At 49.3% G+C, this 15,675-nt stretch overlaps 1 protein-coding gene across 1 annotated transcript; it reads left to right on the top strand.

The window, feature by feature from the left end:
* The first annotated feature begins 1,752 nt into the window (after nucleotides 1-1,752).
* On the top strand, nucleotides 1,753-4,436 carry HPS6 (HPS6 biogenesis of lysosomal organelles complex 2 subunit 3). The gene has a single exon (XM_039243903.1). The coding sequence runs from the start codon at nucleotides 1,847-1,849 to the stop codon at nucleotides 4,253-4,255; it is 2,409 nt and encodes an 802-aa protein (XP_039099834.1). The 5' UTR covers nucleotides 1,753-1,846; the 3' UTR covers nucleotides 4,256-4,436.
* The last annotated feature ends 11,239 nt before the right edge of the window (nucleotides 4,437-15,675 follow it).

The raw sequence follows: 15,675 nt of genomic DNA, 5'->3' as shown, positions 1-15,675 counted from the left end.
TGATGTTTGAGAACATGTTGAGATTGAAATGTCTGTGAGACATTCAGCCAGAAATATGTAGTAGACATATGGGTACCCTTTACTGGAGCTCAGCAGACATCTAGGCTCTAGATAACCTTAGTGGTAATTGTTCAAACCATGAGAAAGTAATGGTCTAAGAAGAGGGCAACAAAAAGAAAGAGTGAGCATGAGAGAGAGAGAAAGAGAGATCGGGCCCATAATAGAGTTTTAATACCAACATTTATTGATGAACCAAGTGCTATCTAAAAGAGAGGAAACTAACAGGAGAAAGATGCCATGGAAATATTAGGAGGAAATAATAGGAGGGACTATCAAGGAGGCTGTCAAACTTCTTAGAGAGAAAAGGAAATAAAAATATCCTTGAAGACATTAAGAAAATCTACTTCAGATAAGTAGTGGTTTGAGGAATGAATAGGGGAGAGAGTGGAGGCAGCAAAGGCTAGAGGATCTTTGCAAGAAACCTGATTGAAGGAAAGAGGAGAGGAAGCCACTGTGGTAGTGGTGCTGGGAAGATGAGGATGGAAGAGTTAGTTCTAAGACAGGACAGCCTGGAGAGTGTTTCTATGCTGAGAGCAAGAGGACAGAGTGAGGCTGATGCAAATTCTCACTGAAGTTGTTGGGGGAAGGAGGGAGAAGCAGTCTCATGAAGAGGGACTGGACTTGGAGGGAGGAGGAATACCACAACACCTGAGAAGGCTGTCAGAGGTGGAAAGGACCCCTGCATATCAATGTGTAGATGTTGCTAGAGAAATTGCATACAGTCAGTGCCTCTATGTTTTGGGGCACCTGGGTGGCTCAGTCAGTTATGCATCTAACTTCAGCTCAGGTCATGATCTCACGGTTTTTGAGTTGGAGCCCCACCTCAGGCTCTGTGGAGAGCCTGAAGCCTGCTTTGGATTCTGTGTCTCCCTCTCTCTCTGCCCCTTCCCCACTCACGTTCTGTCTCACTCTCAAAATTAAATAAACATTTAAATTTTTAAAGTATGTTTTAATTTTTATTTCTAGCAGATTCTTAGTTTTGGTGATGAATTGTTGATATAGTAAAGTGGTATGGTGCAATGGTGCAGGACTCAGATTGTCTGCGGTTGAAATCTCGCCTTTACCTCTAACCGCTGAATAGCTGTAGATGTTGGACAGTTTCCTTAATCTCTCTGTGCTTCATTTTCCATATCTGTGTTAGGGTCTTGTTGCTGGGGGGTAGGGAGAGAGGGGTTGGTGGGGGAGTTACACAAGTGCCATAGAAGTATTAAACTGTTATTATTGTCCACTAGATCGTCAATTCCATGAGGTTGAAGTTTTCTATTTTGTTCAGGGCTATCTACTCAGCCGGGCACTTAGGCGCTCAATAAAAATTTCATGACTACCTGAATGAAGGAGTTGGAGTGGGGGAGAGAGGCTTGGAGGGAAGGAAAGCCTTGAGAGTGTGACATGAAGTTCAGGGCTCAGACTGGGAGATTCCAGACTAAGGCTCTTGGCTTCCTGGGAGCTGGGGCATCGGGCCTACATCCCTATCTAAAGAGCGTGAGCATGGCTGACAAGGACTAACGCACTGAGCTCCTTGGGCGCTCGGGAGCCTCATCCCCCGCGAGACTCCCGTGGCTCCTCCCCTGGTGGGCGGGGTCGCGCCGGCGGGGCGTGAAAGAGGTGGAGCCATGAGCTCTCCCGGCTGGGCGGTGTAGGGCCGCCTCTCAGGCCTGGCGTCCGCCCACCTCATCGACGGGGGACGGAAGTCTCAGCCCGGCTCTTCTCCGGGAACCCTGACCGAGCGCCGAGTCTCGCCCCACGGGGCGGCCAGGCCCGTGCGTGCCCCGGCATCGGCGGCACCATGAAGCGTATGGGGACTCTGCGCCTGCTTTCGGATCTCAGCCACTTTAGCGGCGCGGCCCGGCTCCGGGAGTTACTGGCCGCGGATCCAGCCGTAAAAGTCCGCTGCAGCCCAGACGGCCGCCACCTGCTGCTCCTGCGACCCCCGGGGGCGCCGTGCCCTCAGCTACTGGTGGCGGTGCGTGGCTCCGACGCGGAGCTGGAGCGTGCCTGGCCCGCTGGCCACCCCTCACCGCTAGACGCCTTCTTCCTGCCGTGGCCGGCGCGACCCGCGCTGGTCCTGGTGTGGGAGAGTGGCCTAGCCGAGGTGTGGGGCGCGGGGGTGGGGCCTGGCTGGCGGCTGCTGCGGAGTACCGAGCTGTGTCCAGCCGGTGGAGCCCGCGTGGTGGCCGTGGCGGCGCTCCGAGGCCGCCTGGTGTGGTGCGAGGAGCGTCAGGCTGGCGCGGAGGGCCATCTGGGGCCGCCTGCTGCTTTCAGCCATTGCGTGTGCGTCCGAACCCTGGAGCCCAGCGGAGAGGCCGGCACCAACCTGGGCCGCACACATGTCCTGCTGCGCCACTGCCCCTCTTTCGGGCTGCTGGCCTCCCGCAAGGACCTCTTCCTGGTACCCACTGCCGCCACCTGGCCTGGTGTGGGTCATATTCTACTCATCTGGAGCCCAGGCAAGGGCAAGGTGATGGTGGCTGCCCCATGTCTTGGCCTCTCCCACAGTAAGAACCTGAATCCCGGACGAGGGGACACATGGGACTTCCGGACACTGCTCCGAGGCCTTCCTGGGCTGCTCTCCCCCACGAACCCATTGACTGTACATACCTGGGCCCCAACTCCCCAGGGCCTGCTATTGCTTGACTTCAGAGGCACCGTGAGCCTGGTGCAGACCCATGGTGGTACGCGGACTGTGGGCATGCTGCAGGAGGCACCTGTAGGCCTGGCAGGGTCTGCAGCACTGGGAACATTTCATGGTACTCTGGCCTGTGTGCTGGGCTCCACTTTGGAACTGCTGGACATGGGCAGCGGGCAGCTGCTGGAAAGAAAGGTCCTAAGTACAGACCGAGTACATTTACTGGCACCCCCAGCTCCTGGCATGGAGGATGAGGAAGAGCTGGAGACCCGAGGGGGTCTTCGTTTGCTTTCAGCCTTGGGTCTGTTTCGAGTAGGCTGGGAAGCGCCACAGGGCCTTGAGGTGCCTTCAGCTGAAGACCTGGTGTTTGAGGAGGCCTGCGAGTACTACCAGAGGCGGAGCCTACGGGGCACCCAGCTCACCCCAGAGGAACTGAGACACAACAGCACCTTCCGGGCGCCTCAGGCCCTGGCCTCCATTCTCCAGGGCCATGTGTCCCCATCCACACTCTTGACCACACTGAGGACTGAGCTTCGAGATTACCGGGCCTTAGATCAGCTCAAAGCCCACCTGGTCGCTGGGGATGAGGAGGAGGCCGGCTGGACTGAGCTGGCAGAGCACGAAGTGGCACGCTTGCTGAGGACCGAGTTGATGGGGGACCAGCTGGTCCAGCTCAACACTGTTTTCCAAGCCCTTCCTACAGCAGCCTGGGGTGCCATCCTCAGGGCCCTGCAGCTCCAGCCAGATGGGAATGGCAGGCTGAAGTCCCATGCTCCCCCTGATGTGTGGAAGAAGGTACTAGGGGGTACTTCAGCTGGAAAGGAACCCCCCAATGGGATACTGCCCCTCTTTGAACTCCTGTGCCAGTGCCTCTGCCGGCTGGAGCCGCAATGGCTGCCACCCTTTGTGGAGTTGGCACAGCAGCAGGGTGGGCCAGGCTGGGGGGCAGGGGGCCCAGGGCTGCCCCTGTATCGCCGAGCCCTGGCAGTACTGGGCGAGGAGGGGACCAGGTCTGAGGCACTGGAGCTGGAGCTGCTCTTGGGCAGTGGGCGGCCCAAAGCCGTGCTCCAAGCTGTGGGGCAGCTGGTGCGGAAGGAGCAGTGGGAGCGGGCTCTGGAGGCAGGGCTGGCCCTCGGCCCCTCCAGCCCCCTGCTTCGAAGCGAGATCTTCAAACTGCTGCTGGCCGAATTTGCCCGGCACCGCCGACTTGATGCTTACCTCCCCCTCCTTCGCCGCCTATGCCCACCAGACCTAGCTCCGGCTGAGCTCCTGCTTCTACTACGGACACACCTCCCAGATGAGTTGGAGCCTCCCACCCCATTCCCTAAGCCTGGGACAGAGCCCCCTCTCACTGTGGGCTTGCTCAGAGCCCTGCTGGAGCAGACTGGGGCTCAAGGACGGTCCTCGGGCCCAGTTCTAAGCCTGTATGAGGACATCCTATGCGACCCAGGCACTCCACCCCCCACCCCACCTCGGGGACCAACGACTACCCTCCAGGCATCAGACCACCCAGGCTTGGAGGCCTGGACACCATCTGGACAGGGCCTCTGTGTGACTGACACAGGCTAAAAATCATTTCTAGGACACAGCAATCAGGAAGGTGCCTAGGAGTTGGCGGAGACCAGGGTGGGACTTGTGCGTGCAATACTCTTCTCTCTTCTGGAACAATTAAAATATATATATATAGGTATTAAATATTGTGATATAATAAATATATTTGGTCTTTGTCCTCAGGTTTTTGTGCAGGTACAGAGCATCTAAGACCCTTGGAGTTTCCTAAGTGATAGGAGTGTCTTCTGTTATTTATAAGGAGTCTGAATTTTAGATCACACCTGTATGTATGCTAATGAGGTGACTTAGGGTGGGGACATGCAGCCTAAGGATGGAACTGGTCACCTGAAAGACCCAAGTGATGAGAGGGTTGTAACTTTCAGCCCCACCCCCAACATTGTGGGAGGGGAGTAGGACTAGAGATTGAACTCCATAAAAATTCCTGAGTGAGGAAATTTGGTAAAGCATATAAAGGTGCTGGGAGGGTGACACACTCAGAGAGGGCATGGGAGCTACACACACATACCCCCACCCTGTATCTTGCCCTGTTCATCTCTCCCATCTGGCTCTTCCTAAGTTGTATCCTTTGGGGAGGGTTTCTTTTTTTTTTTTTTTTTTAATATGTATTTATTTTTGAGAGACAGAGCATGAGTGGGAGAGGGACAGAGAGAAAGGGAGACAAAGAATCCAAAGCAGGCTCCAGGCTCTGAGCTGTTAGCACAGAGCCCAACGTGGGCTTGAACCCACAAACCATGATGAGAAAGTCAGATATTTAACTTGAGAAAGTCAGATGTTTAATGTTTAATCGTCTGAGCCACCCAGGAGCCCCTGAGTTACATCCTTTGTAATAAACCAGTAAACATAATTAATGTACTCCCCTGAATTCTGTGAGCCATTCTAGCAAATTGTCAAACCAATTTATAGCATGGAAAGTACCAGTGACTTGCAACTGGCATTTGAATTGGGGCCGTCTTATGGGACTGAGCCCTTAACCTGTGGGTTCTGTGCTAACTCCAGGTAGTTAGTGTTAGAATTGAATTGACATGTAGGACACCCAATTGGTGTTCACAGAGAATTTGTTGTTGGTGTTGGAAAACACTCTAGAAATATACACACAGTTTGTATGTTTTTGAACAGCTGAGGACTATGGGTAATGGAGGGAGTGGTTGTATCTGAATTTGTTGGCTAAACTGGTCACTTCCATTAATGAAAGTAATTAATATTTATGAGAATTACTATATGCCAGGCACTTTGTTGGTCTTTAATAAGTCCTTCATTTGGGGCATCTGGGTGGCTCAGTCAATTGGGGATCTGACTCTTGATTTTAGTTCAGGTCATAATCTCACAGTTCCTGAGATTGAGGCCCGAGTCAGGCTCTGCACCAACAGGATGAAGCCTGCCTGGGATTTTCTCTCTGCCCCTCCCCTGCTCACACTTCCTTTCTCTCTCTCAACATAAACAAACATTTAAAAAGTCCCTCATTTAATGCTTCTAATAACCTCATCAGAAAAGTACTAAGAGTAACCCCATTTTACAAGTGAGGAAATAAAGGTGTAGAGGGGCACCTGGGTGGCTCAGCCGGTTAAGCGTCCGACTTCAGCTCAGGTCATGATCTCATGGTTCATGGGTTCGAGCCCCATGTCGGGCTCTGTGCTGACAGCTAGCTCAGAGCCTGGAGCCTCTTTCAGATTCTGTATCTCTTCTCTCTCTGACCCTCCCCTTCTCACACTGTCTCTCTCTCTCTTAGAAATAAATAAAACATTAAAAAAAATTTTTTTAAAGACTGTATTTTTTTAAAAATTTAAAAAATTAAAAAAAATAAAGGTGTAGAAAGATTAGTTGACCAAGGTCAGTCAACTAGCAAGTAGCAACTTTAAGATTTGAACTACCTCACCATATAATCCAGCAGCTTCTATCTACTTGGGCTTTAATGCACTTCTCAATTTGGCTCAAGGCTAGCTCTCTCACCTATTGTGAGGAGGAGGATCTGCAGAGCTGTGCCGTTTCTTTCCTCAAGATTTCTGAAACCAAATAGGAACTGTGATGGGCTCTGGGCCCATGCTTGTCTCCCCCAAGATTCCTGGAGCAGCCGCTGGTTGGGAGGAATATTTGCCAAGGACAAGAGAGATACCTGCAGAGTCCTTTGGCCTAGTAACAAGAGGCCTTGAAGCAGGGTTGCTTGGAGGGCCCCACATTGCTGCTGACTACCTAAACAGAGAAATAAGAGCCCAAGCCCACTTGTACCTAAGTGACCCCTCAGCCTTGTGCTAGGCTTAGGGTAGGCCCCTGGGTGCTGCTACTCACCATCATTCCTGGGCCCTCAGCCATCCCTTGTCCAAGGCTTGGGACCAAGGTAAGGACTGCCATTACCTTTGTCCTCAGCTGAGACCTACAGCTCAGATTTTGTTCAGCCTCATCCTGAGCTTAAAGTGGCTCCTTAGGCCCATATGGGACTAAGGACAGTTCCTCAGTCTCTCTGGAAAGGGGGCATCCCCTCAGGCTTGTCCAGGGCTACTATTACTCTTCAGCTTCATGGAGGTCCTGAGGTGGCTCATCTGCATGGCCAAGTCCTGAGATGGCTTCTCAGCTTCAATAAAGCCTAGGAATAATACCTTGGCCTCATCCAAGGATTTGGATGGCCTTGGTCCTAGCCCTCAAGCGAGGTTGGTAGACAACCAACCTAGGGTAGACAACACACCGACATCAGGAATCAAGCTATTGGCCCTTAAGCCACTGCTCCTCTCAGAGGCCCAGAACTGAGAACTGGTCATCCTTGGCCTCTACTTCAGCCCCTTCCTGGTTTGGGAGGGGCTTCTCCTCCTCTTCTAAGTTTTGAGGCTGGGCCCATTCTGGATCCCCAGAGAGAAGCTGGAAATGGACAAAAGTGGGAATCTGTTTTCTAGTCACAATCCTGCTGAATCTTGGTTGTTTCTTTTCAGCCTAAGATTTGGCTTGGGTCTCCATGCTCAGAAGGGAAGGAATTGTACTTATGGGGCCCCTGGGAGTATAGACAAATGAAGAGGACCAGGTTTTTCATTGGAGTTGTATGACTCAAGGAAGTTCCTCAGGGCCACCCGTGAGAAGAACCTCCAGGGAGGGAACCACCCAGCCTGGCAATTCCTAGGGGAAAAGTGGGCTTAGATGGAAACTTTCACCTGCTCTTACAGACTGGGCACTTACTGCTATTGTCCTTGCTTATGCCCCACCTCCAGTGTAGGAGGGGCAAGTGATCCCAAACCATGTGTCAGGATTTTGGAGAACAGCTTAGGGATGTAGATATCATCATGCAGGTTCTGGTGGAGTGTGTGAGAAGGTCATCAGAGAGATGACCCAGTATGGTCTTCCTGAGTAAAAGGACTCTGAATAGGTACATGGAGATCCCAAGTCTGAGGTCTTTGGTGGGTAGGGAGTGTTCTAGGGCCAGAGGTAGAGAAGATTCCTGAACAGGATGTTGGGACCTGGGGAAATGGGAGGTATAAGAGTTGAAGTCTTTGATCTTGGGTGTCTGGGTAAAGAGGTTAGTTCTAGGGCTGAAGGTTTTGAAACGTGGACAAGGACCCAGGTCCACAGTTCCTACAAAGGAGGAGTCAGGAGGATCTGAGGTCCCTGGGTGGGTGAAGGAGAGGACCCCAAGCCAGGGGTAGGAGCATTTCCGCAGGGATACCTCACCTTTGGAGCTCTCTGGTGTTCATTTGGCAGTAGCCTCTAGAAATATTGAAGGTGAAGGCAAAGGTAGGCAAGACCAGAATGCAGTCCAGGCAAAGGAAAGAAAGCAAAGCCTCAGGCTCCTTATCTGCTTATGTATGGGGCTCAATCCCTTGTTCATCCCCCTACTGCCTACCCATATTCCCAACCCCAGCCTCATACCTCCCCTCCCTCACCAAGGGATCCACTGTTTGAACACAGAACACAGGTTCTATGCCACCCAATAATGGACCACAGGACTACAGTGACCCTAGTCTTCTCCAGCCTGCAAAAGCCAGAGACCAGAGCCCCACCCTTCCCTCTCCATTGGACCTGGTGGCTAGGGTGAGCCAGTGTCCAAACCACTTCAGCTTTCCTCCCATATACTGGTCCAGGCCTTAGGCCTGGCCCTGGCCACCTGTCATTGAGACTGTCAACAGTGGGTTCCAGGGGCACCTGGGTGGCTCAGTTGGTTAAGCGTTCGACTCTTGGTTTTGGCTTAGGTCACGACCTCATTGTTGGTGAGGTCAAGCCCTGAGTTGTTGGGTTCTGCACTGACAGCATGGAGCCTGCTTGGGATTCTCTCTCTCCGTCTCTCTCTTCCTCTCTCTTTCTCAAAATAAATAAATTTAGAAAAAGAAGAGTGGGTTTCAAGGTGGTGTCCCTGTCTCCTTAAATCTAACCTTGTTTTGTCCAGAATATTATAACAAGCAAATCTAAAAAAAGATGTGGTATATATATACAATGGAGTATTACTCGACAATCAAAAAGAATGAAATCCTGCCATTTGCAACTACATGGATGGAACTAGAGGGTATCATGCTAAGCGAAATTCATCAGTCAGAGAAAGATAAATATCATATGACTTCACTCATATGAAGACTTTAAGATACAAAACAGATGAACATATGGGAAGAGAAGCAAAAATAATATAAAAACAGGGAAGGGGACAAAAACATAAGAGACTCTTAAATGTGGAGAACAAACAGAGGGTTGCTGGAGGGGTTGTGGGAGAGGGGATGGGCTAAATGGGTAAAAGGCATTAAGGAATCTACTCTTGAAATCATTGTTACACTATAGGCTAACTAACTTGGATGTAAAATATTAAAAAAACAAGCAAATAAAATGAGCAAATCTAATCAAGCTCCATATTCAGTGCAAAGGTCAAACACATCTCTTTCTTCACAACTGGCTCTTCCTCTCTTTCTAGTCTTCTCCCCAGTCATTTCCTCCTCCCACTCTCTGAAGAATATATTATACTTTGAACTCTTTGTGGTTCCTTGAACTCACCAGATTTCCCCTCACTCTGTGCCTAGTGCTTAGCAAGTGTTTCACTCCCTTTTCCTCCTGGCCTAAACCCTTTAACATATACTTCAAATGTCACTCCCTCTCCTAAGACTTCCCTACTCACCCCCAATAGATTTAGTTGCACCTTCTCCTGTTCCCCCACAGTTCTTTGTACCTACTTCTAAAATAGCATTTATCAAACTATCCTGTGGTTGCCTAGTTATTTGTTTGTCTTCCTGATTAGTATATAAGTTCCTGGAAGGCAGAGACCATGGTTATTTGTATTTTTGTATCCTCAGCATGCATCACAGTACCAGGGGCATAGTAGGTTTGATTATAGATGCAGGAACTGACTGTTCCCTATGGCCTAGGGTAAAAAGGGATTAGATTATAAGCTTTAGAGATTCTTTTACTTTCTTCCCTTCTTCCCATAGGCACACTCACTGTTTGGTTGATCCAGACCTGAAATTGATGAAAATAGGCCAGCTGGGTCTGAAAGAAGAACAAGACTACCTGGGGCAATGGGGTGGGGGTGGGGGAAGTTGCTGAGCCAGGGCTATCTTGGGAGTTGGGGTGAAGATGGAAGGAATGGATATAACTGTACTACCCAGAGCCCCCTGATTCCTAAACCAAGAGAGGAAGAGAGGTGGGAAAGCCTGGGTCAGTGAGGTTTTCAGGGAGGGATGGGTGGCAGGGACTAGTAGGGGTTGTTGGGTGAGGTAAAAAAAAACAAAAAACAAAAAAAAAAACCAGGATTAATTCCCACATTGAACATGTCCATCAGGGAACTTGTCCTTAGGAAGTGTGCAGATGCACCAAAATTTAGTTCACAATTCTCTGCGTGGTCAGGGAAAGAAAGGGAGTCAGAGAATGAGAAGGGGGCAGGCAGCTCTGGACCCCCAGGTCTATAGGGAGTGCCCCCCACACACACACACACAGTCCACAAGCTGGAATGCCTGGCATCTTTACTGCTCTGGAAAAAAGGGGGAAAAAATATTGAATGGCCCCCTTATGCGCCCACATAAGTGTCTTCTTAGGCACAGGCTCCCCCTGGTGGCTCCTCTCATCATCGCCATCTCCTCCCCATTAAGTTCAAACATGCACACGCTTGTCCATTTATTGACTAAGGACTAAGGAAGCTCTGGAGGTGGTAAATTGAGAAGGAGAAGGAAGAGGAGTTCAGGGTAGAATTCAGGAAGTGAAATTATGTAAGGATAAAGAACTACCTTGGACTTGTAGTAGGATGGTATCATTCAGAAGAAAGAGGTCCTCCTGAGCTGCCAGAATGCTTCCTCTCTAGGACTGGAACTCTGCAACAGAGTTTCCTGGGAAGGCACAGTAACGTCATATTTTATATGAATTTGAAATATAGGAATAAGATGTCAGGCCTTATTTAAAATCAATAAAGTTTCACTTTATGCACAAAATGTGAAATGGCGGTGAATTTCCCCAAATAAAAACTTTTTCAAGAATCACAATTTCACAGCTAATAGATGGTCTGAATTGCATACTGTGCTTACTTACATTATTACCCCATGAGTACCCATTTCTGTCAGTAACAAAAATTCAGGTGGGGAAGGTAGCTGAATCAGGCCCTGAGATCATGGCTGAGTGGCCAGAGTCACTCACCAGTGGTAGGTAGAAGCCTCGGAACAGCTTTTCCTCTAATTGCCAGAGGGAAGGCCTGGGCTTGGCTCTGAAGTCTCTCTGAAGGAGAGACAGAGTCAGAGAGATGAGTAAGAGGGTGAGACTGGAGGACAGGATTGGACCAGGAGACAGACAGATGTAAATGGGGAGAGGGGCCTGGGAGAGGCAAGGAAATGCACTTACTCTGGGGAGCAGAGGAGGCTCTCAGTGTGAATGGTGTAAGGATTGAGGAAGGGGCAGTGAGGGGGAGTCTCTTGAAGCCTCTCACCAGAATTACAGCCAAAGTGTAGAGCCAGTGGGATACCTGGTCTAGGCCTGATCTTTCAGAGGTTTTCCATTATCTGGTAAATAAAGGAAAAAGGAATGAACTGGGATGAGCTGAGGAAAGGGGATGAGAAGGTGGCCTTCTTCAAGAGTGAGGATGGCCCACTTCATTCTGGCCCCCCTTCAGCAGAAGGTTCTGGAGGAGCAGACTGTCCAGGTCTTTCATAGGTCTCAGATCCTCAGGCTTCTGCAACCTGATTCCAAAGTGACATGAAGTCATCCCAAAGTCTCTATTATCTTTGCTTTGTATGAGGAAAAATGGAGAGAAGTGTACATTGCCTCTGGAAACAGCCCCATGCAGGTTCCAGGAGCAGCCTGGAGACTTCGAATGAGGAGACAGGGTTTCCCCAGCAGAAGTGGACAGAGCCTTGATGCTGGGGTTGGAAGGCTACAGCTCAAGAAAGGAAGGAAAGGCTGAGACGAGTTACAGGGGCAGAGAGGATTCAGAGCCAGGTCAGTGTGCTGGCCTTGGCCCAGAACACTGACCTGGATGTAACTGAAATCATTGTCCAAAGGGGAAGTCAAGTGACCACTCATCACTAACTAGATTGGCTCACTGTTCTCATGACCCCTTTAGTAATAGTAGAGAGTCAATGCGGGATACGGGATTTATGAGGAGCTTAACAGAGGGAGAAAGGATATATTGGTGACCCACTTTCCCCATCTACCATACTGATCAGGCCCTAGTGAGTTGCCCAGCAAGTAGGTCTTCCCTATAAATTTGGGAAAGGGAAAGACACAAGGTGTATAAGGGAAGGGCTGCTTCAGAAGAGGAGATGGAATGGCTCCAAAGTAGAAAGTTTAGAAGTGCATGGCCAAGAGGGATCAGACCTAAAGACATTCAGAAAGACAGCATGGGTTGGATTTGCTAGAACTTCACAGCCTCTCCAATAAAAATTGTTCCTTGCAGAATCCAGCACCTTCCCAGGTGACCCTAGATCTTTCTACTGAGGCCTTGGTGGGGGTATATGTTTTGTTTTAATGACAAGTTTAACTGAGGCTAGGAGTGGGCTCTTGATTCCATATTTGTTGCTCTTGTTAGTCTTGTCCATCATCTGCTTAATTATCAGCAGTCAGACTCTTAACTCAAACAGGGCTCCCATGTTTGGCGTGAGCGAAAGCCAGGAGTAGAACCTGTGGTCAATCCATTTCTTCTCCTGTGAATAGTTTTTTGGAAGCAGAGCTCCAAGGGGTCATGTGGATGGGGACAGCCAAGAAGCCATCAAGATAACAAAAGGGGAACAACTCTCAGTCAGTCCTAAGTCTGTCCTTCCCAGCTCTGACCCCCAGCTTCAATTCCCCATCAGTACCTTGTCAAACCCTGGCCACCCCTTTCCGTTCCTCACATATCTCACTCACATGATTCTTCAGCCTCTCAAAGTCATGGATTTTAAGCTTGTGCATATTGATAGTCAAACACTGATTCCACCAGTGCACTGAAATTCTTCAAAACTGAATGTAGTAAATCCTTTGTATAATAAACTCTGTTGATGTCCCAATATCCTCCAGCTGGGTATTCACAAATGGGGCAGTGGTACAATAGTAGGATCTGGAGACGGGCGAGTGGGGGGCAGGTGGGGGCAGCCCATTCCACATCTGCCACCGTGTCTGTGCCTTCTTGTCCACTATTTCTGGGATGCTACAGAGAAACTGTGGGGCCCCTAATGGTATTCCAAGTTTCTCTGATTCAAAATCCACATGACTGATTCTAGGAAAGGGGAATTAAGAGTCAACCCCACTAGGACCTCCTCAGAATGAGATCCCATATGCTTAGTGGCTCTTTTAAGAATCTTTCCCTAAGGGTGCTGTTCCTGCATGAGACTGAGGAAATAGAGGTGAGAATAACAATTGGGAGGTGCTGTCTCAGAGGTAAGGAAGAAACTGAGTGGTTGCCTTGGTCGATATCTTCAGGCCAGGGCTAAGAGGAGAGGAGACAGAGCCAGGCTGCTGGCTGCCCTTTCATTCTGTGGACCAGGGCTGGAGAAGCTCACCAGGTTTCTGAAAGTTTCAAACCTTCCCCCAGACTGGTAAATTGGGACCATTTGGGTCTCTTTCCCCATAAGGATCAACTGTACAACCTTTAGAAGGAAGATGTCATGCAATTGTCTTTAGAGAGATCTTAACAGGGGAAGCAATGAGGTGTGGGGAGAGCTGGGGCCCCACTCAGCATCTGCTCTAGAGGCGCGAGGAGCCTGGAGAATGGGTAGACAGGCAGCAGGCTGAGGCTGTTCCAGCCTGTAGGAGGGAAGAAAGTGGGCATGAAGGATGGATACCTGCAAGCCTTGTATGGCTCCTAGCTCAGGAAGATAATTCCCAGAGAGAGAGAGAGAGAAATCTGAATTGTTAGGTCCTTGCAAGAAAAGAGAAAACAGGGCTTAGAGAGCTAGATTAGGACTCAATAAAAGGACCCTTATGGGGGCTTAACCCTGATGGCTTCCCAGCATAGTGAAACACCTCTCAGTCCCACTTTGTTTATGATCATATGGGGGGGGTGGAGTTCATTTTCATAAAATGTTTAGCAATGATATTAGCTCATTAACATCTGGGAGCTGGCAGAAGACAAATGAGGGTGGGCAAAAACTGGAACCAGACACCTTGATTGCCTCACTAGCCTCTGAGGCAGAAACTGCTCTGCCCTCCCCACTCCAAATCCTGACATAAACTGGACACAATGCCTTCATTCTGTTCTATAGAGAACAGTGGTCTGGATTCTGCCGATGCCGACCCTTCCCTGCCACCAGCATTTGTGCACCTGTCTCAATTTAAAGGCTCTTGGGGACCAGTCTGGAAATCAAAGGTCTTCACCATCATAAAGGAGCTTCTTAAAGTAGAGACAGATCTCTCCTCTCAGACTCAGGGATCCTCCAAGAGTGGGCTTATGTTTCTCCATTAAATTGGAGGCACTTGCATTGTGTTGAACCTTGGCCCCCAAAAGATAAATCTATTGAGAACCTTGAAATGTGATCTTATTTGGAATAAGTGTCCTTGCAGATGTAATTAAGGTAAGGGTCTCAAAAGGAGATTATCCTAGACCAGGATGGGCCCTAAATCCAAGAGAAAGTAGGCTCCTAAGACAGAAAAGGAGAAATCACAGAGATAGAGAAGAGGCCTATGTGAAGACAGACACAGAGATCAGAGTAATAGATCTACAAGCCAAAGAACACTGATTATTCCCTGCCACCAGAAGCTAGGAAAGAGGCATGGGACAGATTCTCCCTCAGAGCCTCCAGAACAAACTACTCCTGTGGACACCTTGACTTTGAACTTCTGGCCTCTAGAACTGTGAGTGAATAAATTCCTGTTGTTTCAAGCAACAAAGTTTACAGTTAATTTGTTACAGCAACCCTAGAAAGTTAATATACACCCAAAGATGAGATCAGGTCTCCCTAAGGATGAGGTTCATATTTTGGGTGGAGGCCATCTTTTTTGTGTCAGAGTCAGGGTGGCAAGAAAGGGAGATAATTTCAGGAAACTCCTCACCAGACTAAGGCTGCGGTCAAGACTTAGGCCATGAACTTGACTTGTTGGCAGAGCTGCTCCCTGAACTTGGCCAAGATGGTGTAATGCAGCTGCCCAGGATCTAAACTCTTAGTCCAGCTGGTCCCTCTTCTTAGGAAGCGGGAGACAAGGTCCCCATTGCTCTGCAGAACCTTTTTTAAAACTTTGGTTGCTAGGAGAGGAGCCAAGAACAACAAAGAGGACCCAGGCCTTGAGAAGAGGACCCCTATCCCCAGGGATGTGGTAACCTCTTTCAGCTCCAGGATAGGACCTCCCCTAGCCAAAAGTGGAATGCCCTAGCAGCAGGATTTTAACTTTGGACTTGGGGAAGACAGGTATATGAACAAAAGACCAAGAGCATTGAGATGTATAAGGCAAAGGAGGTACATGTAAAATTACACCCCTTCATTTTAATTAGCCCTGACCTTCAAGAGAGCCTGCCTGCCCACTCGGATCTGGGGCATTCCTATATGCTTTCATGCATTCTGAACTGTTTGAAGTGTACCTGGAGACTCCCTGGATAAGAACTCACAAGGATTTAATCCTGCCTTCACCACCTATTGTTTGTGTGTATAACCTTGAATAACTTTTTTTTTAATATTTTTATTTATTTCTAGGAGAGAGAGAGAGACAGCGTGAACAGGGGAGGGTCAGAGAGAGAGGGAGATACAGACTCCGAAATAGGCTCCAGGCTGTGAGCTGGCAGTCAGCACAGAGCCTGACGCGGGGCTCGAGCCCACGAACCGCGAGATCATGACCTAAGCGAAAGTCGGACGCTTAACCGACTAAGCCACCCAGGCGCCCCTTGAATAACTTTTATAACCTCTCTGAGCCTCAATTTCCTCAGCCATAAAATAGGAAAAGTAATGGTATCTACCTTATAGGATAGTTTTGAGGATTAAAAGAGAGAATAAATGTGGCAAAAACTACTGTAAATTGTAAATTCTATACATAACACTTGGAGGGTACTCAGAGTTAGGAAACTGAAGGATCTCCAA

Source organism: Hyaena hyaena, unplaced genomic scaffold (assembly GCF_003009895.1).
Source record: "Hyaena hyaena isolate Hyena2069 unplaced genomic scaffold, ASM300989v1 scaffold_233, whole genome shotgun sequence".
Taxonomy (NCBI): Eukaryota; Metazoa; Chordata; class Mammalia; order Carnivora; family Hyaenidae; genus Hyaena; species Hyaena hyaena.
Note: the sequence above shows the minus strand (reverse complement) of the source record. Positions and strands in the feature narration are given on the sequence as shown.

What these genes read in the sequence shown, in the direction of transcription:
- HPS6 (XM_039243903.1), top strand. Translation starts at nt 1,847, where the DNA reads ATGAAGCGTATGGGGACTCTGCGCCTGCTTTCGGATCTCAGCCACTTT.